The 27,290-nt window shown below is 43.9% G+C and overlaps 1 protein-coding gene and 1 pseudogene across 1 annotated transcript; both read left to right on the plus strand.

The window, feature by feature from the left end:
- The first annotated feature begins 114 nt into the window (after window positions 1–114).
- On the plus strand, window positions 115–18,548 carry LOC148049921 (vomeronasal type-2 receptor 26-like). The gene is made up of 6 exons (XM_087705426.1): window positions 115–161; window positions 1,262–1,553; window positions 2,043–2,876; window positions 10,560–10,778; window positions 11,055–11,184; window positions 17,447–18,548. The coding sequence occupies exons 1-6, from the start codon at window positions 115–117 to the stop codon at window positions 18,349–18,351; spliced, it is 2,427 nt and encodes an 808-aa protein (XP_087561552.1). The 3' UTR covers window positions 18,352–18,548.
- A 2,925-nt stretch (window positions 18,549–21,473) lies between these two features.
- Window positions 21,474–26,859, plus strand: LOC148049922 (vomeronasal type-2 receptor 26-like; annotated as a pseudogene).
- The last annotated feature ends 431 nt before the right edge of the window (window positions 26,860–27,290 follow it).

The following is a 27,290-nucleotide window of genomic DNA, read 5'->3' on the forward strand; positions in this document are numbered from 1 at the left end:
ATACAAAGCATATGTGTAGCGAGGAATCCTCTACGAACTGTGGAGGACTACTACAGGCCTGGAGATCTCATTATTGGAGGGAATTTGCTCCTCGAAAAGTTTGTTCTTATTGAAATGATCGAATTTAATTGTGAGCCATCAAAGTCAGCAATTTTAAGAAGGTATGTTTTCCCTGGAAGGGAATGGATTAAAAGATGTTCTGCTTTCTTTGGGATTCAGTCACTTTTTCAAAATTCTTGTTCTGGTAGCATTTCTAAGGTCTGCTACAGGGCGGAAACTTTGGTGGTTTCCTAGATAAAGAACCATGCTCATGAAATAGACTAGAATATTCCAGTTTAATTACAGACGAAATAAAGAACATAAAAAGTGACCAATGGGATACATGTTAGAAGTTGTGGTGACTTAGTGAAGAAGTTGACTTTTAATATTAATTTAGACACAAAGCCAAGGGGAAAAACTCAAAGAGCAGGTCAATCCATTTACAATGTAGTGGTGTCGTGTGAAAAGACAAACCCAGTTTTGGATTCATTTGATTAACGGACTGGAAGTTAAAACATATGAAGAACGATTGCTGGAACTGGGTATGTCTAGTTTAAGGAAAAGAAGGGCTAGGCTGCCACAAAGAAGAGGGAGTCATGCTATTCTCCAAGGCACCTGAGGGTAGGACAAGAAGCAATGGTGAAAACATATCAAGGAGAGAAGCAACGTAGACCTAAGGAGAAATTCCCTGACAGAATAATTAATAAGTGGAACAACTTGCTTTCAGAAGTTATGAATGCTCCAATACTGAAAAAATTTAAGATGTTGGATAAACACTTGTCTGAAGTGATGTAGGGGATTGGACTAGAAGACCTCTTTCCAACTCTGTTATTCTAGTTCTAGGTCATTTGTAATGGCCTTTAGCAAAACTATCTTGTGGCCTCCAGTGGACTATTATGAACAGGAGTGGTTCCCATAGCTGATACAGCCTTGAAAAGGACATCCAACTGCCAAAGCTACCTAAGATATTTCTCATGTGGATGAGTCATGGCTGTTTAGGTTTGCAGATGTGGTACATCCCTCTCTACATTAACCATGGATTCATGGCAGTACCAACCACACAATCTTCTTAATCACATTGTCTTGTCCAATGGCTCACAACGTATGGATCCATCGCCTCAGAGTCCAGGAGAACACACAGACAAACACACTCAAGGAAAGGTGAATTCCATCAGCACAAAAAAGCTTTTGTGTAATAATCCCCAATGTTTTCTCATTATAGCACTACATTCAGGAATTACCAGCTTTTCTTGGCCTTGGTACTTGCCGTCACGGAGATCAACAAGGATTTGGTTCTTCTCCCCAACATCACCCTCGGCTTCCATATTTATGACAATAAAGAGACCATTATGAGAATTTCCTGGAACAGCCTCTCTCTCCTATCTACACGAAGCCGGATGGTTCCAGATTACAAATGTGACAAGCAGGACATGCTGCTCTCTGTCATTGGAGATCTCACCTCTCAGTACTCAAGGCAGATGGCCTCCATCTTCAGCATCTTCAAGGTTCCACAGGTAAGGGGCTTCCATAGGGTACCAGTTTGGAGCAGATAGAGAACAGATGCAAGCATAAAAGCCAAAGATGAGACCAAATAAACTTGGAGAAAATCAGGACTACATGATGTGCAGAACTCATGCAAGGGGTGAACTTATATGTTGTGTGTCAGGATGTGTGTTCCTTTATATGGAACAATAGGAAATTTCTAAAATGCTTTCCTGGAAGTGGTATACGTCTAACTGCTATTGCTATGAGGAGAGTTTACATGAGAGAGTTTACTTTGTAGAATAAAGCAATCTTGATTATCCATAGCAAAGGAAAAGCATTCAGCTGCATGATCTTCAGTTTTACCTCAATGTAATTGGAAGCTTATTGTACAACTTCATGGGATTGGGGCTGATGGGCACAAGAACAAAAAACAGAGGACGATGAGCTTTAAGCTCAGCATAAAATATGACCTTGCCATGAAAAATTCATTTGTAAAGCAAGACTCTCTTTTTCTGCAGCTCGGTTTTGACTTCCTCAAGTTCACTCAGGAAGACAGAATTGTTTTTTCTTCCTTTTTCCGAATCAGCCCCAATGAATTTCCTCAATATGGTGGTTTAATCCAGCTGCTCCTGCATTTCCAATGGAACTGGGTTGGTCTTATTGCCCCTGAAGGTGACAGTGGAGAACGTTTCATCTCATCTCTGAGTCCATTGCTGGAGGAGAAGGAGATCTGCCTGGCCTTCAGTCATCTGCTGGCATATGAATCTTATGGTATTGCAAGGTCAAAATATATTTCTATAATCAAAACTTGGTTTAAAGCCGAAGTGATCCTTTTACTTGGAGAATTAAAGTATGTGAATACTCTATATCCCGCTCTGTATATCTTTGAAAAAAGGACGAAGATTGCATTTAGAAAGGTTTGGATCCTGACTTCCCATTGGGAAATCAGTGCATATCACCAGACTTTGGAATTCAGAAAGCCCTTCCATGGCGCTTTGCATTTTATGGATCATAGCCATGACATCCCAGAATTCAGGCACTTTCTTCTGTCTTTAGACCCCTTGAACCCCCAAGGAGATGTCTTTCTTTCACAATGGTGGGAAGATGTCTTTGAGTGCAAGATTTACAAACCAGGAGAGATCCTTCAAAAGGAGAGAAAACCATGCACGGGAAAGGAGAATTTACAGAATCTGCCATCTTACATATTTGAAACGAGCATGACGGGCGAAAGTTACAATATTTACAATGCCGTTTATGCTGTGGCACACGCTTTGCATGCCATGTGTGGATCAGGAGCACAACGAGCCATGATGAGGCTTGCAAAGGGGGTCTCAAATGTCCACCCATGGCAGGTAATTTCTCTGAATGTTATTCAGTCCACAGATTCTTTGAACTTCCCATGGATGTTTCTTGGTTAATTCATTAGATATTTCTATGCTGCCCATCTAACTGCATCTGTAGCTAAATCTGAAAACAAACTAAATCAGCAATTAATAAAATAGGATAAAATGTTGATTGATTAAAAAGGGGGGGAGGGATAACCAAACAACATCAACAAAAGAATATTCTTCCTTTGAGGTCCTGAAACGTCTTTAACATAGTTACAGGAGTTTCAGAGGATGAAATGCCCTTTGAGGAAAGGAGTGTGTCAGCTTCTGCTTTGCTGCTGCTTCAGCTGCCATGAAACGGGAAGGGGGGGCGTGTATGTGGGAGGGTTTTAATTGATGTGCTGGAGGACTGCTGAAAGAATGTTCTAGGATGTACCAGTCGTTGGGAGTTACGCATGCGTACGTGTTTCCCGCCTGCATCAACGGCCTTCACATTCCATCTTGGCCTGTCTTTTTGAAGTTATCTCACACCTGACATTTGAAGGACTTATGATTGGACTGGAGCTTTGATCCTAAGGGGGGGGAACGGGCTTTGCTATATATCAATTGCTTTCGCGCCATATTATTCAGATTTTGCTTCACTACTGCTCGCTTACCATTTATAATTAGTAAAAGTACTTTGGATTTCCAACCCATGGAGTCTCTTGGTCTTCTTTCCTAATTATGGAATGGAGTGGGGCGTGACAAGAAGCAAAATCTGAATAATATCCCTTTCCAGGAGATTTACGTCTACCGAGAAGGGACATAATGTCTTCTCCGACCAGAGAGGAGGAAGGCGCCGTTGGAGGGACGGATTCCAGTGAACTGGGACCTCCCGACCTTTCTTTACACCAGCCCAGCCCGTCTGACCGACCTCTGCACGAAGATTTATTTCAACTGCAAATTTCCAGTCAGCCTGAGCCTTCCCCTCTACCCCGTTGGTCAACTTCAGTGGGGCAAAGAGAAATAGAGACAAGCTGGAATGCTGGACTCACCCAGAGACCACCTCAACAAACTTCGCTGGAGCCAGGTGCCGTGAGAAAACCTCAGGCGGGTGAGTTCCCTGAATATTGGAGCCAAAGGGGCGATGAAGGAGATTGGAGAAGTTATCAGCACCAGGGCCCCGTGAGAAAACCCCAGCGGAGTGAATTACCTGATTATTGGGGCCAAACATTTTTGGAGGAGAGAAGGGGGGAGGAGGAAAGAGACTGGAGAAGTTGGCAACGTCGCCCACGCCAGGATTCTCCCCCACCCCCCCCTCGGCCTGTATCACCCCCTGCGGCTAGAGGTTTTGCTGATCAAAGGGGACCTCCCCCCCAGCCTCCCCCTCGAAGACATCGCATGGCTAAAATCCCTCCCTTGCCTGTGCGTTTTGATGGTACTTCAGCCAGCCTCCCCTCCTTTCTTATGCAGGTTTTTAATTACATGGAGATTTATGGCCGGGACTTTGAATCTGACACTTTAAGGGTCAGAATGGTTCTTTTGTCTTTGGATGGTGAAGCGGCTACGTGGTCCACTGCTTTGCATATGTCTGGTTCTCCCCTCTTGGGGAATTTCAACCGTTTTATGGCGGCTTTCCGCCAACGTTTTGATGACCCGTTAACTGAGAAGCGAAACAAATTAAAGTTTTTAACCTTCGACCAAGACGATAGACCAGTTGCCCAATACATCCAGGAATTTCAATGTCTGTCTCAGTACATGAGAGGCTGGGGGGAGGATGCGCTTCTGGACAGATTTGCTGAAGGTTTAAACGCTGACATTTATCAACAATGTGTCAATCGTAACCTGCCAAGACGTTTAATCACTTGGTTTGAACATGCTGCTGACGCCGAGCTTGACTTAATTCGTCTGCGTTATGCCACAGAAGAAAGAAGGAAGCGGAAGGAAAGGGCTGCCAAGTCCCTCCCCCCTCCACCTACTCAAGTGCTTTCCAAACGCCGCGGCGACGCAAGAGAGCCCCCTTCTGGCTCCTCCAAACCTTTAACATGTTTTCGCTGTGGCAAGCTTGGGCATACCGCCCCCCTCTGTCGGGCGAAATTACCCCTCTCTGCCCAACCCCCTCCCAGACGTGAGGAGAAACCTGCAAGAGGCTCTGAAAAGAAAAAGAAGGAAACGGCTTTCGCTGGAGAAACCAACCCCCCTCCTCTTGCCCAACCATTGAAGGATGACGCGGATGCTAACTCCTCTTCTTCTGATGACTCTGATGACGACACTTCACCTCACTGGGTGAGTTCAAACAAGGGGCCCCTTCTACTCCCTATTGAATTAAAAGTTCCTCCTGAGGGAACACCTGCCACCCTCCTAGCATTACTGGATTCCGGCTGTTCCCGGTCCATGATCAACCCAGCCATGGTTGAGAAATTAGGCCTCAAATTGCGCACTTTGAAAACCCCTATTGTTTTTTGCCAGATAGACGGATCGATTGCGGGGGGAGGGCCCGCCCGCCCGCCCATTTTTTCACTGAGCCTTTAGAAATGAAAATGGGTACCCACACTGAATTAATCTCTTTTGTGGTCGCACCTGGCATGGACAGACCACTTATTTTGGGCATCCCGTGGCTCCGGAAATGGAACCCTCACATAAATTGGCGGACAGGTCGCTTACGTATTCGCTCCAAAGTGCCTCCAGTGGGGGAGGGCTCTCCAAACCAACCTGACGTCACTAACGTTCCTGAAGTAGCCGCTAGGGGGCAGGAGAGGATTGCAGGAGAGGAGAAAATTCCGAAAGAATATTTGGATCTTAAGGAAGTCTTCAGCGAGCAATCTTCGGACATTCTACCCCCCCACAGACCTACTGATTGCTCCATTGACATTTTGCCCGGGGTCAAACTCCCTAAACCCCGCATTTACTCCATGTCACCCAGGGAAATGGAGGAGATGCGTTCTTTCATTGACAAAAATTTGAAGCGTGGCTTCATTGAACCGGCCCGACCCAAGGTGGCGGCCCCTGTGCTGTTTCGTGAGAAGAAAGATGGGTCTCTTCGTTTATGTTGTGACTTTAGAAACCTTAACGCCATCTGTACTCAGAACCTCTACCCACTACCCTTGATGAAGGACTTGTTGGCGCAACTGGGGAAGGGCCGCATCTTCACAAAATTGGACCTGCGCGAAGCTTACTATAGGGTTCGCATTAAGGAAGGGGACGAATGGAAGACCGCTTTCAACTGCCCTCTTGGTTGTTTCCAGTTCCGGGTTATGCCTTTTGGCCTACAGGGGGCTCCTGCTGTATTCATGCAATTTATTAATGAGATCCTGCACGATCATCTCTATAAGGGCGTTATCGTATATCTGGACGATATCCTCATTTATACCCGCTCTTACGACCACCACGTCAATCTGGTGCGCACTGTTTTGAAAAAACTCCGTGCCGCCAACCTGTATGCCAAATTGTCTAAGAGTGAGTTTCACCAAACTACTATTGACTATCTGGGCTACCGTATCTCCCCTCATGGCGTTGAAATGGACCCTGAGAAAGTAAAGGCGGTCACTGAATGGGACGCTCCCAAAACTCGTAAACAATTGCAAAAATTTTTGGGTTTCGCTAATTTCTACCGTCAATTTATTCCCTCTTTTGCCGACATTGCTCTCCCTATTACTAATTTGCTCAAAACTAAAGGCGAACCGAAGCCTAAACCCAATAAGCCTTTGGACTGGACCATGGAATGCCAGGCGGCATTCGAAAAGCTTAAACGCCTTTTTGCCGCTGAACCTGTTCTTAAACATCCTGATCTCAACCAGCCGTTCGTTGTCCAGGCAGATGCCAGTGATGTCGCCGTTGGGGCAGTCCTGCTACAAGCCAATGACCAAGGTAACTTACAGCCTTGCGCGTACACCTCACGTAAACTCACTGACACGGAACGGCGCTGGGCAGTCTGGGAGAAAGAGGCTTTTGCAGTCCGTTGGGCCCTCGCTACTTGGCGCCATTTCCTTGAAGGCTCTAAACACCCTTTTGAGGTGTGGACTGACCACAAGAATTTGGAAGCGTTGCGCACACCTCGCCGTCTCTCCCCAAAGCAGATGCGTTGGGCCCAGTATTTTAACCGTTTCAATTTCACTCTAAAGTATATCCCGGGCGGAAAGAACTTCATGGCCGATGCTTTGTCCCGGTTGCCTCAGTATAATTGTTCCAAACTGAGTATCGTCCAACCGCTCTTGGCAGCTCCGGTGCTCACACGTCAACAGACCAAGGCTCAAAAGGACGTGCCTCACGATCTGCTTTCTGACCTCAAAGCGGCTCTTCCTCAAGACGACTGGTTCCTGAACCATCGGGACGAGTGCACCATGAGGGACGATCTACCGTGGATTGGTGCTAAATTATACATCCCCGCTTCCCTACGGCTTGTGGTCCTCCGTCGCGCTCATGACTCCAGGATGGCAGGTCATTTTGGGTTCGTAAAAACTTTGCACCTCGTGAAGAGACAATTCTGGTGGCCCTCTTTAAAAAAGGACATTGAACTTTATGTGTCCAGTTGCCCAGTTTGCGCTACCGCCAAAAAGCCGCCGGGGAAACCACACGGGCTTCTGCAGTCCGTCGCCCGCCCGGTTGCCCCGTGGAAGGAGATTTCTATGGACTTTATTGTGGAGCTCCCCGAGAGCCAAGGGCACACGGTCATCTGGGTGGTTACTGATTTGTTCTCCAAGCAAGTTCATTTCGTGCCTTGCCATAAGATTCCTTCCGCCAAGGCGTTGGCTAAGCTATTCCTTTCCCACATATACCGTTTGCATGGGGTTCCCGACCGTATTATCTCCGATCGTGGGGTCCAATTCACATCTAAATTTTGGAAGGAGTTCCTCACACGTATTGGCTCCGCCCAGGGCCTTAGCTCCGCCTACCATCCTCAGACTAATGGCGGCTGTGAACGTACTAATTCCGTCCTTGAACAATATTTACGTTGTTTCATCAATTATCAACAGGACGATTGGGTGGACTTGTTACCGCACGCTGAAGTGGCCTATAACAATTCGGTTCACTCCAGCACAGGTTTCACCCCTTTCCGGGTCGTTTACGGCCAGGATTTTGTTCCTATTCCTGAACTGCCTACGGCCCAGCCTCAAGTTCCTTCCGTTGCAGACTGGAGTGAACGTCTTAGTCGCCTTTGGCCCCTCACTCTTTCCACCTTGGACGCTGCCCACAAGGCTCATAAGAAGCAGGCTGATAAGAAACGCTCCCAGCCTTATGAGTACCACGTTGGAGATTTAGTGTATTTGTCCACTAAATTCTTGCATACTACACAAAAGTCTAAGAAATTGGGTCCCAAGTATGTTGGCCCTTTCCCAATTGTGAAAGTTATCAATCCTGTTTCTGTTCGTTTGCAATTGCCCAAACATCTCAACCGGATCCATCCGGTATTCCATATCAACCTCATCAAGCCAGTTCGGGTGTCTGACCTACGGCCCGCAGATGACCCTCCGCCTGCTCCGTTGCTTATTGATGGTGAACATCATTTTGAAGTTCGGGACATTCTGGATTCCCGCAGGCACTGTAATCGCATCCAATACCTTGTAGCTTGGAAACATTTTCCCCCCTCCCACACGGAATGGGTTGATCAGTCCCACGTTCGTGCCCCCCGCTTACTCCAGAAGTTTTATGCTGCTTATCCAGACAAGCCTTGACTTTTCTCCTTTCCCTCTCTTGCTTGTTTGTTGTTTGTCTGTTTTGTTTGTTTTTTCTTCCAGGCCTGACAGCCTTTTTTCCGGGGGACGGCCGGATGTCAGCTTCTGCTTTGCTGCTGCTTCAGCTGCCATGAAACGGGAAGGGGGGGCGTGTATGTGGGAGGGTTTTAATTGATGTGCTGGAGGACTGCTGAAAGAATGTTCTAGGATGTACCAGTCGTTGGGAGTTACGCATGCGTACGTGTTTCCCGCCTGCATCAACGGCCTTCACATTCCATCTTGGCCTGTCTTTTTGAAGTTATCTCACACCTGACATTTGAAGGACTTATGATTGGACTGGAGCTTTGATCCTAAGGGGGGGGAACGGGCTTTGCTATATATCAATTGCTTTCGCGCCATATTATTCAGATTTTGCTTCACTACTGCTCGCTTACCATTTATAATTAGTAAAAGTACTTTGGATTTCCAACCCATGGAGTCTCTTGGTCTTCTTTCCTAATTATGGAATGGAGTGGGGCGTGACAGAGTGTCAGCCCAGAGGAAAAGGGCAATTTGTGTGTCTTTGTGCAACATGCTTGCACAGATCATGAGACGTCACACTGCCCACATTTGCTGAAGCGCCAAAGTGTGAATGCAACATGTAACAAGACATTAGCCTCGATTCATTTCAACTTGCTTTATTTTTAATGGTTTAGGATTCTGTGTGCACATTGACCATTTATTTAGGAAAGTATCTGTTGCACTGCCCAGCCTCTGTTAATCTGTGCACCCACAGAAGGGATCCAGTGCAAAGCAGTTTGCAGGATTTCTCCTTCTCTGAAATTCATCCAGATGTTCTGCATCAATGGCTTTACTTGGGTGTCCTCCTGATCCTGGAGGGAAAAGACAGGGCAACCGGTTCCTTTTGACAGACAATGTCCTCTGTCAGCCAGAGACCCTGCTTGGCATCTGGTCAGGCATGGCTGCTCTAGACTAGACTAGACTAGACTAGACTAGACTAGACTAGACTAGACTAGACTAGAATAGAATAGAATAGAATAGTTCTTTACTTTACACATTCACTTACCAAAAAGCAGGAAAGACAGGCAGAGTCTAAGAGGATTCATGCATAAATTAAGTAAAAGTAGTCCTTGAGTTACAACACAGTGATATTCTCCAAAGCATTTGAAGGCAGGGCAAGAAGCAATGAATGGAAACTAATCAAGGAGAGAAGTAACTTCAGGAGGAACTTCCTAAAAGTGAGGACAATTAACCAGTGGAACCACTTGTCTTCAGAAGTTGTGAATGCTCCATCACTGGAGGTCTTTAAGAAAAGACTGGACAGCCACTTGTCTGAAATTGTATAGCAATGGATCAATAAGGGCTTTTTGGAGGGTGTGTGTGGTCATTTTGAATGGTGCCGTAACCTGAGGAGTACTTTTATTCTATTAAACATTTATTAAAGAAGCCATGGTAAAGAACACTAGATAACAGAATATTTTACAGTGTTGGCGGTCAATCTCTCGTGCCCCATGAATAGATTATTGGAATTTGATGCTGCTCCTGATCACTCAGATATCCACCAACCATGCCTAGCTTTAAAGATTTGTAATCTTATATATACGTATATATAAAAACAGCTGTGGGTGTGTATATTTCAGCATAACTCTGGAACGCTTTGAGTAATTTCAACCAAATTTGGTACACAGATGACTTTCTCTCTGGAAACAAATACTGTGGGGTGGTGGTGGTGGTAAGACACTCCTAACACCACTTGGGGGGGTGTTTTGTTAAGATAGGACCTGTTGTGCCTTAAAATGGCTTCTACTGTGCAGCCCAGTAGAGTTGCCATGGTAACTGCTTCACAGTACTCTACAAGGGGCTCCCTGTGGTAAGGTGGAAAATCCAACATTAGAAATTACATTTGGTCCAGACATTTTCCCCCTATAAATAAATACTTGGGCAACACTGGGATATCTACTAATTATCTTCTAAAATGATGGTCACCCGAGAATGTTAGAAGCCAGGATGTCTCATTTCTACTTGTTCCACTTCCTAAGAAACTCTTTTCTTTCAGCTTCTTGCCTACTTGAAGAATGTCCGGTTCAACAACAGTGTTGGAAATGAAATCTTTTTCTCAGAAGATGGACTAGGATCTGTTCAGTATGATATTCTCAACTGGATTTTCTTCCCCAATCAATCTTTTGTCCCCATGAAAGTTGGGCAAATAGATTTTGGAGCTTCCCAAAGCCAGGATTTCACCATCAACTCTGATGCAATCATCTGGGCCAAAAAGGTGGGCTAGACAGAAATGACTCGTTCAGGCAAAGACAAAGAAAGATTTGTTCTCTCCCGGGGATGCTTTTCAATATATTTTTTAAAAAGTTCATTGAATCAGAAAAGAAGGCAGCTGTGTGGTGAATGATGTGCTTTTCAAGAAACAGATTCAAATCTGACTTGTGCCATATCCAATCCTAAAAAAAACTTTTGAAGACGGAAGTATCAATGTGGGGATTTAATTATGCATGACCATTAAACAGGACATGTCAAGTATTTTTCTTTTATATTTTAGAAGATCCCCTTTGCCAGGTGTGGCATGAAGAGGTGCCATGCAGGAGAGAGGAGAAGAATTCCGGAGGGCAAGCAGATTTGCTGCTATCAATGTGATGGTTGTCCAGAAGGGACCATTTCCAATCAGACAGGTAGAGTATACTACAAATGTCGACGTTTGAAGAGCTGAGGTGGCGCAGTGGTTAGGGTGCAGTACTGCAGACCACTTCAGCTGACTGTTATCTGCAGTTCAGCGGTTCTAATCTCACCGGCTCAAGGTTGACTCAGCCTTCCATCCTTCTGAGGTGGGTGAAATGAGGACCCAGACTGTGGGGGCGATATGCTGACTCTGTAAACCGCTTAGAGAGGCTGAAAGCCCTATGAAGCGGTATATAAGTCTAACTGCTATTGCTATTTCAGGATCAAGGAAGCCATTCAGTAGATCAATATATTAAGAGATTTGGGATGATTCCTGGTAGGTTTGAGAGTCTTCATTACAGTGATGCAAATTATCCTGCCCTTCCCCCCCCATCCCCACCAGTCTAACTTCCTAACACTGAGTAATGAGAATTGGCAGGGCTGCTCTCCTAGCTGTCAACACATTACAAAAAAGATAGCAATAGCAATAGCAATAGCAATAGCAGTAGACTTATATACCGCTTCATAGGCCTTTCAGGCCTCTCTAAGCGGTTTACAGAGAGTCAGCATATTGCCCCCAACAATCTGGGTCCTCATTTTACCCACCTCGGAAGGATGGAAGGCTGAGTCAACCCTGAGCCGGTGAGATTTGAACCGCTGACCTGCTGATCTAGCAGTAGCCTGCAGTGCTGCATTTAACCACTGCGCCACCTTGGCTCTTCAGACTTGTTCTGAAGATGTTCTGATGTTCAGACTTTGGAAATAGTGCAGAGAAGAGCAACAAAGACAATTAAAGTCCTGGCGGCTAAAACATATGAAGAAGAGTTGCAGGAATTGGGTATGGCCAGCCAAGAGAAAAGAAGGACTATGGGTGACATGATAGCAGCTTCCCAGTATTTGAGGGGCTATCACAAAGAAGAGGAGGGGGTCAACTTATTTTCCAAGGCACCAAAAGGCAGGACAATAGAACAATGGATGGAAACTAATCAAGGAGAGAAGCAATCTGGAATTGAGGAGTAACTTCCTAACAGTGAGGAAAATTAACCAGTGGAACAGTTTGCCTTCAAAAGTTGTGGATGCTTCATCACTGCATGTTTTTAAGAAAAGACTGGACAGCCACTGATCTGAAATGGTATAAGGTCTCTGTGCCTGAGCAGGGGTTGGACTAGAAGACCTCTAAGGTCCCTTCCACCACTATTCTGATTCTAATTCTTTTCTCTAGTCTGGATTCTTAGGTGAGAAAAAAAATCAGGCTCCAACCTCCATTACAAAAAAACCCCAAAGTAATCACACAAGTGATTGAAGCGGGAGAGATCCCAATCTCTGAGTAATTGATTAACCCCTGGGCGGTGCCAATCCGCTTCAGAAATTATTTCCAGAAAACGGAGGTGAATTGCACACCTCTGTCCGATATGATGCGATCGGGCACCCCATGTAAGCGGTAAATGTGGGAGATGAACATCTTAGCAAGAGCCTTAGCAGAAGGAATCTTGGAGCAAGGGATAAAATGAACCTGCTTGGAGAACAAGTCGGTAACCACCCAGATAACAGTGTGCCCCTGACTCTCAGGAAGTTCGACAATGAAGTCCATAGAGATGTCCTTCCAAGGGGCGACTGGGCAAGCTACAGCCTGGAGCAATCCCTGTGGCTTACCCAGCGGGCGTTTAGCAGCAGCACAAGCGGGACAACTGGCAACATATCTTTCAATGTCCTTTTTCAAAGAAGGCCACCAAAACTGTCTCTTGATGAGATGGAGTGTTTTGACGAACCCAAAATGTCCTGCTATTCAGGAATCATGAGCTCGCTGAAGAACAATGAGTCTAAGAGATGCAGGAACGTATAGTTTCGCCCCAATTCAGGGCAATTCATCTCGCATAGTGCACTCGTTCACGTGCTACCAGAACCATTCATCATCAGGGAGGGCTTTTTTCAGGTCGGAAAGAAAGTCCTGAGACATCTCCACTTTAGAGCGCGTTTGATTTCTAGTAACAGCAGCGAGGCTTGTCGTGGGAATGACAGGCTGGACCACACTGAGCTTAGAACAGTTGTATTGAGGAAGTCTGGATAGAGCATCAGCCATAAAAAATTTTCCCCCTGGAATGTATTTCAGGGTAAAATTGAACCGATTGAAATGCTGAGCCCAACGCATCTGTTTAGGAGAAAGTTTTCTGGAAGTTCTCAAAGCTTCCAAATTCTTATGGTCAGTCCACACCTCGAAAGGGTGTTTGGCGCCTTCCAGAAAATGGCTCCATGTGGCCAAAGCCCAACGAACAGCAAATGCTTCTTTCTCCCAAATGGCCCAACATCTCTCCGTGTCCGTTAGTTTGCGAGAGGTGTATGCGCAGGGTTGTAATTTACCTTGACTATTGGCTTGAAGCAATACGGCCCCCACAGCCACGTCATTGGCGTCAGCCTGAACTACAAAAGGTGCGTCCATGTCCGGGTGTTTGAGGACTGGTTCCTCTGCAAAAAACCACTTTAACTTCTCGAAGGCAGCTTGACATTCCATGGTCCAATCCAGCAGCTTGCTAGGCTTGGGTTTCGCTTTGGACTTCAGAAGGTTAGTTATGGGAAGAGCTATCTTAGCAAAAGAGGGGATGAACTGGCGATAGAAATTAGCAAAACCCAAAACTTTTTGCAATTGCCTGCGTGTACAAGGGGCCTCCCACTCGGTAACCGCTTTCACCTTAGCGGGGTCCATCTCAACGCCCTCGTGGGAGATACGTTAGCCCAGGTAGTCAACCTTCTCCTGATGGAATTCACACTTGGACAATTTGGCGTAAAGCTCAGCTGCCCAAAGTTTCTTCAGCACAGTACGAAACAGCTTCATGTGCTCCTCACGTGTTTCCGTGTAAATAAGGATATCATCTAAATATTCGATAATGCCCTTGTAAAGATGGTCATGTAAAACCTCATTAATTAGCTGCATGAAGACCGCTGGCGCCCCCTGTAGGCCAAACGGCATCACACAAAATTGGAAACAGTCACGGGGACAGTTGAAAGCAGTTTTCCATTCATCCACCTCTTTAATACGGACCCTATAATATGCTTCCCTCAAGTCCAACTTAGTGAAGATGCGACCCTTCCCCAATTGGGCCAGCATGTCCTTCATCAGTGGCAACGGGTAGAGGTTCTGAGATGATATTGCATTTAAGTTTTTAAAATTCACACACAATCTAAGGGAGCCATCTTTCTTCTCTCTGAATAACAAATGAGCCACTACCTTGGGCCTCGCCAGTTCAATGAACCCCCTCTCCAAATTCTTATCGATGAATTTTCTCATTTCCTCCATTTCTCTAGGGCAGTGTTTTTCAACCTTTTTTGTGCAAAGGCACACTTTTTTCATGAAAAAAATCAGGAGGCACACCACCATTAGAATATGTTTAAAAATTTTAACTCTGTGCCTATATTGACTATATATAAAGTGTTTTTCCCACGGCACACCTTACACTATGTCACAGCACACTAGTGTGCCGTGGCACAGTGGTTGAAAACCACTGCTCTCGGGGACATCGAATAAATTTGGGGCTTTGGAAGCTTCACCCCAGGTAAAATATCAATGGTGCAATCAGTGGGTCTGTGGGGGGGGGGGTAGTTTATCAGAAGATTTTTCACTAAAAACTCCTCTAAGATCCCAGTACTCTTTTGGAATCCTCTCCTCCCCTTCGATTCTCTCCTGCCCCCTGGCTGCCAATATAGGGCTAGTAGTGGCGGAATCTGGAGTCTCAACCTCCCATTCAGGGGGTATGTTTGTGCAAATGCGTAACCACCCCTTTCTCCAGTTAATGCGAGGGTTCCATTTACGAAGCCAGAGGAGTCCCAAAATAAGGGGCCGGTTCACGCCAGGTTCCACAATAAAAGTTATTAATTCCTGATGGGTCCCCATTTTCATCTCTATGGGCTCAGTAGAAAAATGAGCAGGGCCACCTCCTGCAATAGAACCATCAAAAAACAATAGGGGTTTTCAAAGTCCTCAATTTTAAGCCTAGTTTCTCCACCATTTCAGGACTTATCATACAGCGAGAACAGCCGGAAACAAGGAGAGCTAAAAGTTTCTCAGTCACGCCAGAAGATGGCACTCTCATCTCAATTGGGATAAGCATGGGGCCCGTTCTGGAACTTACCCAGCGATGAGATTCCTCCTCATCCGATTCATCAGATGAGCTGGGGCTCACGCCTCCCTCCTCCTCCAGCTAGAAGTGCTGAGGAACATTTTCAGTGGCAAATGCAGCCTCCCTCCTCTTGCCTGGGGCCTTCATTGCTTTTCCCTCTCTCCGGGGGTGTGTGTGTGGGGTGGTCTGAGGCAATTTTACACGGCAATTTACAGCGCGATGGCCTTCCTTCCCACAGCGGAAACAAGCAAAAGGCTTGGTTTTGCCTGTGAAACCTCCTTTTCCCTCACTCCTGGGGGCTGCTGGGGGGGGGGGATTTCTCCACATCTCCCTCTTTCATGCATTGAAGCCTGGCTAAATCCAACTCCACATCTGCCGCGTGCTCATCCCAAGCAGTTAGATGACGGGGAAGGCGTCTGTTTATGCACTGTTGGTATATTTTTTCATTCAATCCCTCAGGAAACTGATCCAGCAAAGCCTCTTCCAACCACCCCCTCATATAAGCTGACAACTCTTGAAATTCCTGGACATAATCTGGCACAGATTTGCTTCCCTGCTTCAGAGCCATAAATTTCAGGTGCCCACGTCTCTCTGTCAATGGGTCATCAAACCTCCTCCTCATGGCTACCATAAAGTCATTAAAATTCCTCAGTGCATTTGTGCAGGCCAACCATCCATCCGGCTGCTTTCTTTTCTAAGGACATCAACACCATCCTCACTTTCATTTCATCTGTCTCTAAATCAGGTCCATAGATTTCCATATAATTCCAGACCTGAATTATAAAAAGTCCAAGAGCTTTAGGGTCTCCATCATATTTTACAGTTAAGGGAGGGACTTTTGCCATTCGGCGTCACCTGCCCCCCCCCCCTGCTCTTTGAACAAGTCTAGCTGGAGGGGGGAGGCTGGTTCTGGGTTTTCTTGCACACACACCCCTTGGCCCCTTCACCCTCCCTTAAACTATGCATGGAGTACCTTTGCTCAAATTCCTCTGTCGGCTCCCTTTCCACTGCTCTCTCATGGTGTTTGCATTCAGTCCATGCTTCAGTCCCTCTGGAATGAACTCCCCACAGGGATTCGGACCCTCACCTCTCTCCAGGCCTTCTGAAAAGCCATCAAAACCTGGCTTTGCCAGCAGGCCTGGGGTTGATGAGTTTCCCTCCCCTCTCGACTTGTGTGGTTGCGTGATTCTTGCTTATTTTAATTATCTGTATTTTGTTCTATGTTCCCCTTTCCCCCTTTTTGAATTGTTCGCTGCCCTGAGTCCTTCCCAGAGAAGGGCGGCATACAAATAATAAAATTCAATTCAATTCAATTCTTCGAGAAGTCTCATGGCGTGGGAAAGCTTGTAATCTTCTTCTCCAGAGTCACCCCAATCAGCTGATTTTTTCTTTGGCCTCCTTCTCATGACTCCAGCATCCAATTCCTCAGGCGCCTCTTTTTGTCCCACACCCCAAGTCCATCTGGGACTAATGGCAGGTTCTTCCACTCTTAGTTCAGCCAGCCTTTCGGTTAAAGATCATCCAGCCATTGCCCCCTCCTCTTCCTCCTGGTCACTTACATGCAAAGACATTTCTTTTCTTCTTGTGAGGGCACCCCCCTTGGTAGGTTTTAGCTCCGGGATGGGTGAAAAAATGTGACTCAGCTTATTGTCAGCAACACTTCATTCAGTAATCAGGAAAGAAAACCACTGGACTCCATTTGATTTGAAATCAAGTGTACTTTTACTAATTATAAATGAACAGTTGCAAATGATTCCCCTCCCAAATACCATGCCCCCCCTCTTCATTTCAATGACAGCCGAAGCAGCAGCAAAGCAGAGGCTGACAACTCCTTCTCTTACAACCCATTGGGAAATCCCACTACAAATCTTTTCATGAAGGAGTGTGAGGTTCAAGCTCTAATATTTATTATCTAGAGTATGATTGTCCAGTCCCAGAAAATTGATAGACCTGTTGGGGAATGAAAAGTTATATCCAGCTATATCTGTGTATTCTCCTCTGCAACAAAATCCTGAAAGTGTAATTGCAAAACACAAAGCAGAGAATTTGAGCCAAAGAGGTGAAAACATCATTGCCTCTAGCTAACTTGTCATCAGGGTCATCAGTAAAGGATGATTAACCCTTTTTGATCCATCATGAAATACAAAATGACTCTTGATTTCAGATGCAGCTCACTGTGACCCCTGTCCAGAAGACCAGTATCCCAACAAGGACAAGGACCACTGCATTGCCAAGATGCTCCACTTCCTCTCCTATCAAGAGACTCTGGGATACATCTTAGTTTCTCTTGCTCTTTTTCTCTCTGTGACTACATCTGCAGTCCTGGTGGTTTTCCGTAAACATCATGACACACCAATTGTCAAGGCCAACAATCGAGATCTCACCTACACCCTCCTAGTCTCCCTCCTGCTCTGCTTCCTCTGCTCCTTCCTTTCCATTGGGCGACCTCGGATGCTCACCTGTCTCTTCCGACAAACAGCCTTTGCCATTCTGTTTTCCCTTGCAGTTTCCTCTGTCTTGGCAAAAACTGTCATGGTGGTTCTGGCCTTCATGGCCACCAAGCCAGGAAACAGGGCAAGGAAATTCTTAGGAAAACCACTGACCAACTCCATTGTATTAGGCTGTCCCCTGATCCAGGCAATTATTTGTGCTACCTGGCTGATAACCACTCCCCCATTTCCCAATTTTGATTTCCACTCCTTGACTGGAGAGGCCATCTTGGAATGTAATGAAGGCTCAGCTTTAATGTTTTACACTGTCCTGGCCTACCTGGGTTTTCTAGCCCTTGTGAGTTTCACTGTGGCCTTTCTGGCTAGGAACTTGCCTGACAGCTTTAACGAAGCCAAGTTCATTACTTTCAGCATGCTGGTCTTCTGCAGTGTTTGGATCACCTTCATCCCCACTTATCTGAGCACCAAAGGGAAGTCCATGGTGGCTGTGGAGATCTTCTCCATCTTGGCATCTGGGGCTGGTCTCTTGGCTTGCATCTTTTCCCCCAAATGTTATATTATTCTACTGAGACCCAATCTAAATTGTAGAGAAAACATAATGAGATCCAAGAATCTCTGACTAATGTAGTTTTTGAGAACTTTTATTTGATTTTTGGACTTTTTTATTTTATCAGCTTTCTTTAAAATATGAAATGAGGAAAGGGCTAGTCCATGAAATAATCAGATGATGCAAACCATTAGAAAGTACCTGTTAATCTTAAACAATCCCTCACCATTTATTTTTCATTTATGCCAGTTCTCTTCTGAGTCGATCCCTTGAGTTGATCATCTTGGAAATAAATCTGGATATTAAATATGTAAACATTCCTTTCCAAAATGATAGATTTATTTGAATCAAAAGTGTCTAAGAAAATATGTTGGGGTGGATTTACTATCATTATTTTTAAGCACGTTTGGTTCCATAGATCACTGAAAGTTTGCTGAATTTCTTCTTATTTTTTTCATTCAACTGATTACTAGTTCTTTTAAAATAAATTATAGAATTCAAATAATCCACATTGTTTTTCTCTCTATTAATTGAAAAATACCTTATGAAGATATAAGATAATAATAATAATAGTAGATATTAAAAGTAGATATTCACAATATTTTATGTCCCTGCTAATTGTTACTACTTTTTATGGTTTATTGATGAAGAAGGACGAAGAGATGAATGGAGCGATGTCTCTTATGCCTGGTGGGTCAGCCTGAACCCAGTTGGAATGATGGAATGACAGGGAATATTAGGTGGAGCTTTACCAGACCCATTGAATTATTGGATGTTGTGTAAGTGGGTAATAAACTGACATTAACTAAGACCTCCCTTGTCCACATGACTTGGGTCAGAACACAAACTGAGATCGTAGCTCCCTATTGAAAAAGATGAAATATTGACCACTTCACTTCTTTGAATTATTCACATTCTTTGGGATACCTTAAACTGCACATATAAGGGTCACTCTGTCACTTTTTGTGAGTTGGCTATTGTAGAACAGGAACATTCACATCGCATTGAGACATCTTATTGAAGGATCTTGCTAAGTGCAGATGGCCCTGAAACACTTCAAAAAGGGTCTTGATTTCAGTTGCAGCTCACTGTGACTTCTACGAAGAAGACCAAAACCCCAACAAGGACAAGGACCACTGTGACTTCTACGCAGAAGACCAAAACCCCAACAAGGACAAAGACCACAGCATTACATGAAGATCCCCTTGCTTGTCTATCAAGACACTCTGCGATACACTTCAGTTTCTCTTGTCCTTTTTCTCTCTGTAGGAGGACATCTGCAGTCCTGGCCATAGTTCTTAATCATCCTAAAATACCAATGGTTTCAGCTCTTTCTCTTTCCTATAACCAGCCCTGGCTGGAATCAGCTTCAGAGAAAGGAGAGAAGAACATAGCACCATACACCCATTCCTGTTACACCAACCAGTCTAGATATTTAGCATGGGAGATGGTATCCTTTCACACAAAATGACCATTCTATAGTCATATTTCACAAAATAAACATACCAATCAAACCTTTCTGGCTCTAACTAGTAGCTAGACAAGACTCCTGCAAAGTTTAAATTAGCCTAATCCCTTTGAAATCTATTTTTTAAGATCTATGGAAGAAGTTAGTTTCTGATTTCAACCCCTGCCAAGGGGTTTAAATAAACCAGTGAATTAATACAAATGTTGGTATGATTGTTCACACTTACTAGGGTACAACTGATTATCATGTGCCACCCTATTTCATTCATATCATCCAAACAAACTATGGGTCAGACTCCATCTTGGGTTCAGGTGCTCAGTGTCAGGGAAGCCAAATTCCACCTGAACTTTGACCCTCAGCTCCATCTTCTCCTTGGATGAACAACAGACGTCTGGTGTATAAAGAGAAGCTATTGCAAAGTTGGTAAAATATTGGTCTTCCCTGCAATTATCAGAATAGCAGTAATTCTAAATGTACCCCCCCATGGATTTCAACCCAGAAAAACATTCTGAGGTAAAATAAGCTTTTAAAAATATGCTCTGAATTACCTCCTCCTGAAAAGGCAACTCCTGGCTTTGGTGAGGCTCAGCTGGCCTAGGTTTTCTCTTCGGTCTCAGCTCAAGCACAGGTAAGGGGAAGCGTGGATGCTATAAATTTGCCCCGAGAAAATGCAGGTCACATTGTCTCTCTCTACCTATGGTGAAGAAATTTGGGTGTGATTTCAAGTGCTACCTGCAGTTCAACATCAGCACAAATCTTGATCCCTGATCTAGGAGTAAAGGTGTCAAGAATGGTTGGGCTGCCTCACCTCTTCCTCCTGCTGCTGCTCTTCTTGCTCCTACCTCCAATTTCTGCTAAGAGGATGCCAGGCAAATGTGTGTTCACAAATTCTTTCCAGAATATGGGAAAATGGGATTATTACAAGTCTGGTGACCTCGTTATTGGTGGAAATTTGCTTTTGGTAACTATTATTTCATCCAATATCCCAGACTTTCAAAAAAAACCCATATCAGCTTTCTTTAAAGATTTCGTAAGTTTCTCCTGGTGGGAAAGATGTCAATAATTATTTGGTTTGTTTTTGGTTCAGGGTCTCCTTCTAGAAATATTTGTTCTAGCGATATTTATAATCTCCAACTTTTTGCTTTTCTCAATGAAGAGGGAAGCGTCTTTGTCTCTCTACAACTTTTCATCAGGGAGATAATCAACTGTAGGAAGGGAACTTCACCAAGACAGTGTTGTACCAGGAAGACCAGGCCAGAAACCTCAGAAAGAGTATTGTCACAAGAACCAAACTAGAAATCACTGGTCCATGTCACTGTTGGTCCTGCCTTCCTGAAACATAAAGACATCTTGCTTTCAATGCAGCTGCTTCAGTCCTAAATTCCTCCACCTCACCAGTGACACTCTCCCAGCTGGAAGAACTGAACCCACAGAGGAAACTTTCGTTCCATCCAACAAAACAACATAAAATGTAAGGAGGGACAAAACCTTAGAAACTGAGGCATCCTTAGTTTTCTCTGAGCTTGCTTGTTTCCTTGCAGATGTTTCATTACCAAAACATGGTAACACTCTATTAATGTGAATTAGTTTGGTAATGAAAAATCTGCAAGAAAACAACCAAACTCTGGGAGCATCAAGGACCCTTCATTTCAACCCTGAGCTACAAATATTCTCCTTTATTGGTACCTGAGAAACGGTGCTGGCCTAGTGAAAAAGTTGATTTATAATGTTAATTTGGACAGAAAATCATAGTGGAAAACTCAGGTAAAAGGTCTCTTAATTTTGGAATCAGCTGTGCTCATGACTGATGGCCTTCAAGAAACTGATGCTGTGATCTCAATTGAAGTCTTGTGCTCATCAACAGTTAGCCGAGCTGAACTAGATGCTCCAAGAGAGGCTGAAATTAATTCAGGTGCTGGAGGAGCAATTGGGGAGGATTGCGTTCACTTGGGCAAAGTGTAGAAGGGCAGAACAACACAGGGGTATTTAATGGTCCATGATATGGAGGGACAGGCTCTTCTCCTTTCTGACAAAGGCATTCAAATTTAATGAGGGAACAACTTTAACAAAACTCATTTGTACTTGCTGCTCCAAACAAAATTTAAAAAGGTGCAAGGTAAACTCCATCTCACAGCCCCCCCATCTTTTCTGTAATGTTCCCCAATGTTTTTCTCCCTTGTAGACCCATAACCAAGAATTACCAGCAATTCATGGCTTTGGTGTTTGCAGTCAGAGAGGTCAACAAAGATATAGTTCTCCCCTCCAACATCACCCTTGGTTTCCACATCTATGACAATCACCAAATTGAGAGGGAGATTTCCAGGATCTGCCTCTCCCTGCTCTCCACACAGCGCCAAATGTTTCCAGGTTATAAATGTGGCAGGCAAGACCCTCTGCTCTCTGTCATTGGAGGTGACAACCCTAAAGGCTCAAGGCAGGTGGCCTCCATCTTCATCCTCTTCAAAGTCCCACAGGTAAGAAGGCTCCTTTGGTTAGTCTTATGGAGGAGACAAATAATTGAAGCACAACTGCAGCCAAAGATGGAACCAGAGGTCTCTTGCGCAGGTGTACATCAGGACTCGTTGTTTTAAAGAATTCATGATACAATTGAATTCATTTTTATATTTTATGTTTTAATTTATATAACTCCAAAGAGATAATGAGATAATTCTGAAATGCTGTACTTGCCAAGAGGAATTCCTTCATAACTTACTCTTCATTGAAGTTTAGCCATCCTTCCAGTGCAGTTTATTCTCTTTATCAGGTTGATACTTTGTTCCCTTGGCATCTCATGTCTTACAACCAGGCAAAATATGAAATTAGGGGAAGAAGCTTCAGCTTGTCTCTTAAAGTGAGTCAGCTTGTTGTATGACAATCAACCATAAAACTTTATTTTATCTTTTAAAGAGGATTCTCACTTTCTCCAGCTTGGTGTTGGCTTTGACTTCACTCACGAAGAAAGAAGAGTTTATCCTTCCTTCTTCCAGATTAATCCCAGGGAATTTCCTCAATATGAGGATTTAGTCCAGCTCCTTCTATATTTCCAATGGAACTGGGTTGGCCTTCTGGCCCCCAATGATGATGATGGAGAACGCTTCCTCTCATCTCTGGTGGCAATGCTCAAGGAGAAGGAGATCTGCCTGGCCTTCACTGACAAGTATAAATTTGAAATTGATTCTTTAACAGATTTGAAAATGCTTCATCTTTTGAAAAGATTTTCTAGCGCTGAAGTGATTATTCTATTTGGAGACTCCCAGAGTATTGCAAATGTACTGGTGGCATTGCATTGTCATGAAGAATTGACAAAAAAACAATTTTTGAATGTTTGGATCTTAACTTCTCATTGGAAAGGTAATGTGATAGGATCGCAGGGGATAATGAAAGATATAAAGCGCTTGCATGGGGCTCTGCATTTTAGGGACCGCATGGCTGATGTCCCAGAATTCAGTCATTTTCTCCTGTCTTTAAACCCGTTGAATCCAGAAGGGGACACCTTTCTCCCACTATGGTGGCAATGGGTGTTTGACTGCAGTTTCCGCCAGATACCTAGGAATGGGAATGTACAGAGAAAACAATGTACAGGAAAGGAGAATTTACAGAATCTGCCACCTTACCTGTTTGAAACAAGAATGACAGGTGAAAGTTGCAACATCTATAATGCCGCTTATGCTGTGGCATGCAAAGTTTGGATCAGGAGGGCAACCAACTAAGTTGAGGCTTGAAAAGAGGATCTCTAATGTCCAATCATGGCAGGTAATCCCATCCACAAATATTTATAGAGGAAACTTCCCATATGTATTTCCTGAATTACTGATTTGTAATTGTAATGTTATTGAATTTGTATTTGCAATTGTGATGTGTGTGCTTCCATATGCATGCTTTTAAAAGAGTAGTTGTTAAAAAATAATATAAATAGATTGTAAGGTTTTGTTGAAAAGGGGTAGAGGAGGGAAGGAGAAAAATAAACAAAAGCAGTTGTCCATAAGCTCTCTAGAGGAAAGATCTTCCTATAAGGTCCTGAATGTCCTTCAGTGGTTACCTGTGTTTGAGAGGGGGATAAATCAGTGCTAGAGATGTCAGCTCTGAGCAAGATGAAAATCTAGGTGCTTCAACAGGTCAATTGAAGTCCTAGTAAGACATTTGCAGAATCACCTCAATTTCCCTCAGTATGTACCCTGAATCCAACCTGTAAAATCAGTCATTATCAACCCAATTCCTTTTAATCTTGATTCACATTTCTATGATTAAGCATTTCATATCACTTCACACTACGTTTAATTTGCCATTTGTTCAATGGCTCTGCTTGTTCATTTGTGATTTCCAGCCACATATTCCAATGTCTGAAGGTCTCATTTCTTTTAGATTCTTCCTTACTTGAGAAAAGTCCAATTCAACAACAGTGCTGGGGATGAAATCTCCTTCTCAGAAAATGGACTTGGATCTGGTGGTTATGATCTTCTCAACTGGGTTCTCCTGTCCAGTGGATCTTTTGTCCCCATGAAGGTTGGGCAAATAGATCCTGGGGCTCCCTCAGGCCAGGATTTCACCATTAACTCGGATGCAATCATCTGGGTCACAAAGGTCAGCTGGAAGGAAATGTTGTAAATTTATGCAAAGATTCATTCTCTCCCAGACATGCAGAACATCTTTGTAAATGGAAAATAGGTGTCAAGATTGAATCGCTTTGCTTCTTTCAAACCCTAATGCTTCTCAACTTGCCAATGAACTCGGGGGGAAGGACTGAAGGGGGAATGCCAAGAATGCATGCGGAGATTGAGAGGTCACAATTGCAGGTGCTTGAGAAAGAGATGGACTGTTCCCATAATAGAAGAATGTCTCATAATTGGACAATCACCTGGAGATGCGGAGAAGAGAATGTTACTGTTTAGCTAGACAAGCATTTGTATAGTAAAACCAGCACTGGTTTTGTTTCTTCAGTCCAAATATGGTGTATCCAATAAAGTTTCACTTTGAGGAATTGAAATCTGTGTTTCCTTGTAGGGGGTTAACTACACGGACAGTTGACAATAAGGCTATTGAATTAGAAAACATGGTAACCACTTGATGAAATGGTTTGTATGTGAAACATTTGAGGTCTGATTTGTGTCAATTCTCAAAGAGTTGGGTTTGGGGGAAAAAACATCTGCTAAAAAACCAGAATGCAATTACAGAAGATAACAGTAATTTCCATGGATCGTTCATGTGCAGTTTGATTGTCATGATTCTTTGCTTTAGAAAATGTGGAGCCCAGTTTCACTAGCCTTCCTTTGCATGCCACGATCCCAATTACAATCTCAACATCCATCAGTGGGTTGGCTGCCACTTAGAATTCCCCAGGAGCTGTTCCTGGTAGACCTTGGTGAACCATTACAGAAGATGGAGTTAGAATGTGGAAATGAATAAATGAAGCATATTCATTGCTGAGGCCATCTCAAGCATTTCTCTTTTCCATTTTAGAAAGTGCCTTTTGCCAGGTGTGGCAAGAAGAGATGCCAGGCAGGAGAGAGGAGAAGAGTTCCAGAGGGCGAGCCAGTTTGCTGCTATCAATGTCATGCTTGTCCAGAAGGGACCATTTCTAATCAGACAGGTGGAGAAGACTTCAAATGTACATTTTCTAGGATAAAGGAAGCCAAATAGTAGATCATTTTTTTTATTTTTTCTCAGTTTAGATGAGATCGGCTTGCACTCAAAATCTTCAGCAGAACCCTTCAGATAATCATGTTAAATAAAGGATGGATGGAAGGGGAAAAACTCTGAAGGAGTAAACAAAGTACAAAGTAGGAAAGTTAAGGCAGTGATAACCAACAGATAATGTACAAAATAGCAACATTGTCCAGAAATGATCATTTCTAATCAGACAGGTAGAGCTCATGTCAAATTTATATCTTGTAGGATCAAGGAAGCCATTAAGTAGGAACAAATATTTTGTCATTCTGATAGATTGACATTTTTCAAAATATTCATGATTTCCAGCAGAACCTCTGAGTTGATGGATCTAAACTGTGTTGCCACCCTCCCCCGGTAACCTTTCCTGTTCCTCAGAAATTTTATACAGGGTAGTTTCATGTCAGAATTCATGGGTTCCTCATTAGACTTTCTACTTCTTCTCTTTCTAATCACCGGAAAATCCAGCTACCAATCTTTTCATGCAGGAGAAGAGTGTGAGCTTCCAGCTGTAATTTCCATTATTTTGGGTGATTCTTGATTTCAGATGCAGCCCACTGTGATCCCTGCCCTGAAGACCAATATCCTAACCAGGAAAAAGACCATTGCATTGCAAAGAAAATCCACTTCCTTGCCTATCAAGACAACCTGGGATACACTTTAACATCTCTCACTCTTTCTCTAGCTATGACCACACTGGCTATTTTGGTGATTTTTCTTAAATTTAATGACACACCAATTGTCAAGGCCAACAACCGAGATCTCACATCCTGCTGGTCTCCCTCCTGCTCTTCTTCCTCTGCTCCTTCCTCTTCATTGGTCGACCCAGGAAGCTCACCTGCCTCTTTCAACAAACTGCCTTTGCTATTCTCTTTTCCCTTGCAGTTTCCTCTGTCTTAGCAAAAACTATCATGGTGATTCTGGCCTTTGTGGCTACAAAACCAGGGAACAGGGCAAGGAAATTCTTAGGAAAACCACTGACCAACTCTATTGTTGTAGGCTGTCCCCTGGTCCAAGCAATTCTTTGTGCCAACTGGCTGGTAACCTCCCCTCCATCTCTCAACTTGGACTTCCATTTCTTGGTAGGAGATGCCATCTTGGAATGTAATGAAGGTTCAGCTTTGATGTTTTATGCTGTCCTTGCCTACCTGGGTTTTCTGGCCCTTGTGAGTTTCACGGTGGCCTTTCTGGCCAGGAAATTGCCCAACAGCTTTAATGAAGCCAAGTTCATTACTTTCAGCATGCTGGTCTTTTGCAGTGTTTGGATCACCTTCCTCCCCACTTACCTGAGCACCAAAGGGAAGTCCATGGTGGCTGTGGAAGTCTTCTCCATCTTGGCCTCTGCAGCTGGTCTTTTGACTTGCATCTTTTTCCCCAAATGCTACATTATCGTACTAAAGCCCCACCTTAACTCGAGGGAAAATATGATAAGGAACAAAAATATCTAACTGAGTCATGTTTATGCGTTATGACATTTGTAAAACATGTTGAGAGATAAAGAAGAACATTTCCATTAAATGACAACTTATCAAGTGCGGCAACTGGTTACAATAAGAGTCACTTGGTTGAGGTGGGCAGATATAGAAAATGAATGAATGAGTCAATGAATAATTAAATAAATAAACCTGCTATCCACAACAATTGTGCAGCCATGTGAAATATATATTAATGGATATTTTCCTGCTTCTACTGTTGGTAGTATTTTTTATCCTTTTCAAATATTGTGAAGAAGACAGATGGTTGTTTGGAAGAAAGGGAGGAAGGATGGGGTGGAGAGAATAAATTGAATACATTGTGACTTTTTCATGTTCAAGGAGGAAGACACAGTTGTGTGATATCCTGTTGCTTGTTTAATGAACCAATAGATAAGAATAGAGGA

The sequence above is a fragment of the Thamnophis sirtalis genome, unplaced genomic scaffold (assembly GCF_051295495.1).
Source record: "Thamnophis sirtalis isolate CommonGarterSnake01/CBP01778 unplaced genomic scaffold, rThaSir2_p1.2 scaffold_1, whole genome shotgun sequence".
NCBI classification, from domain to species: Eukaryota; Metazoa; Chordata; class Lepidosauria; order Squamata; family Natricidae; genus Thamnophis; species Thamnophis sirtalis.

Excerpts from the sequence above, each read along its gene's own strand:
- LOC148049921 (XM_087705426.1), top strand. The coding sequence starts at position 115 with ATGATCGAATTTAATTGTGAGCCATCAAAGTCAGCAATTTTAAGAAG. Across the intron at positions 162-1,261 it reads AAGTCAGCAATTTTAAGAAG|CACTACATTCAGGAATTACC; the intron begins GTATGTTTTCCC and ends TTCTCATTATAG. Across the intron at positions 11,185-17,446 it reads GACCATTTCCAATCAGACAG|ATGCAGCTCACTGTGACCCC; the intron begins GTAGAGTATACT and ends TCTTGATTTCAG.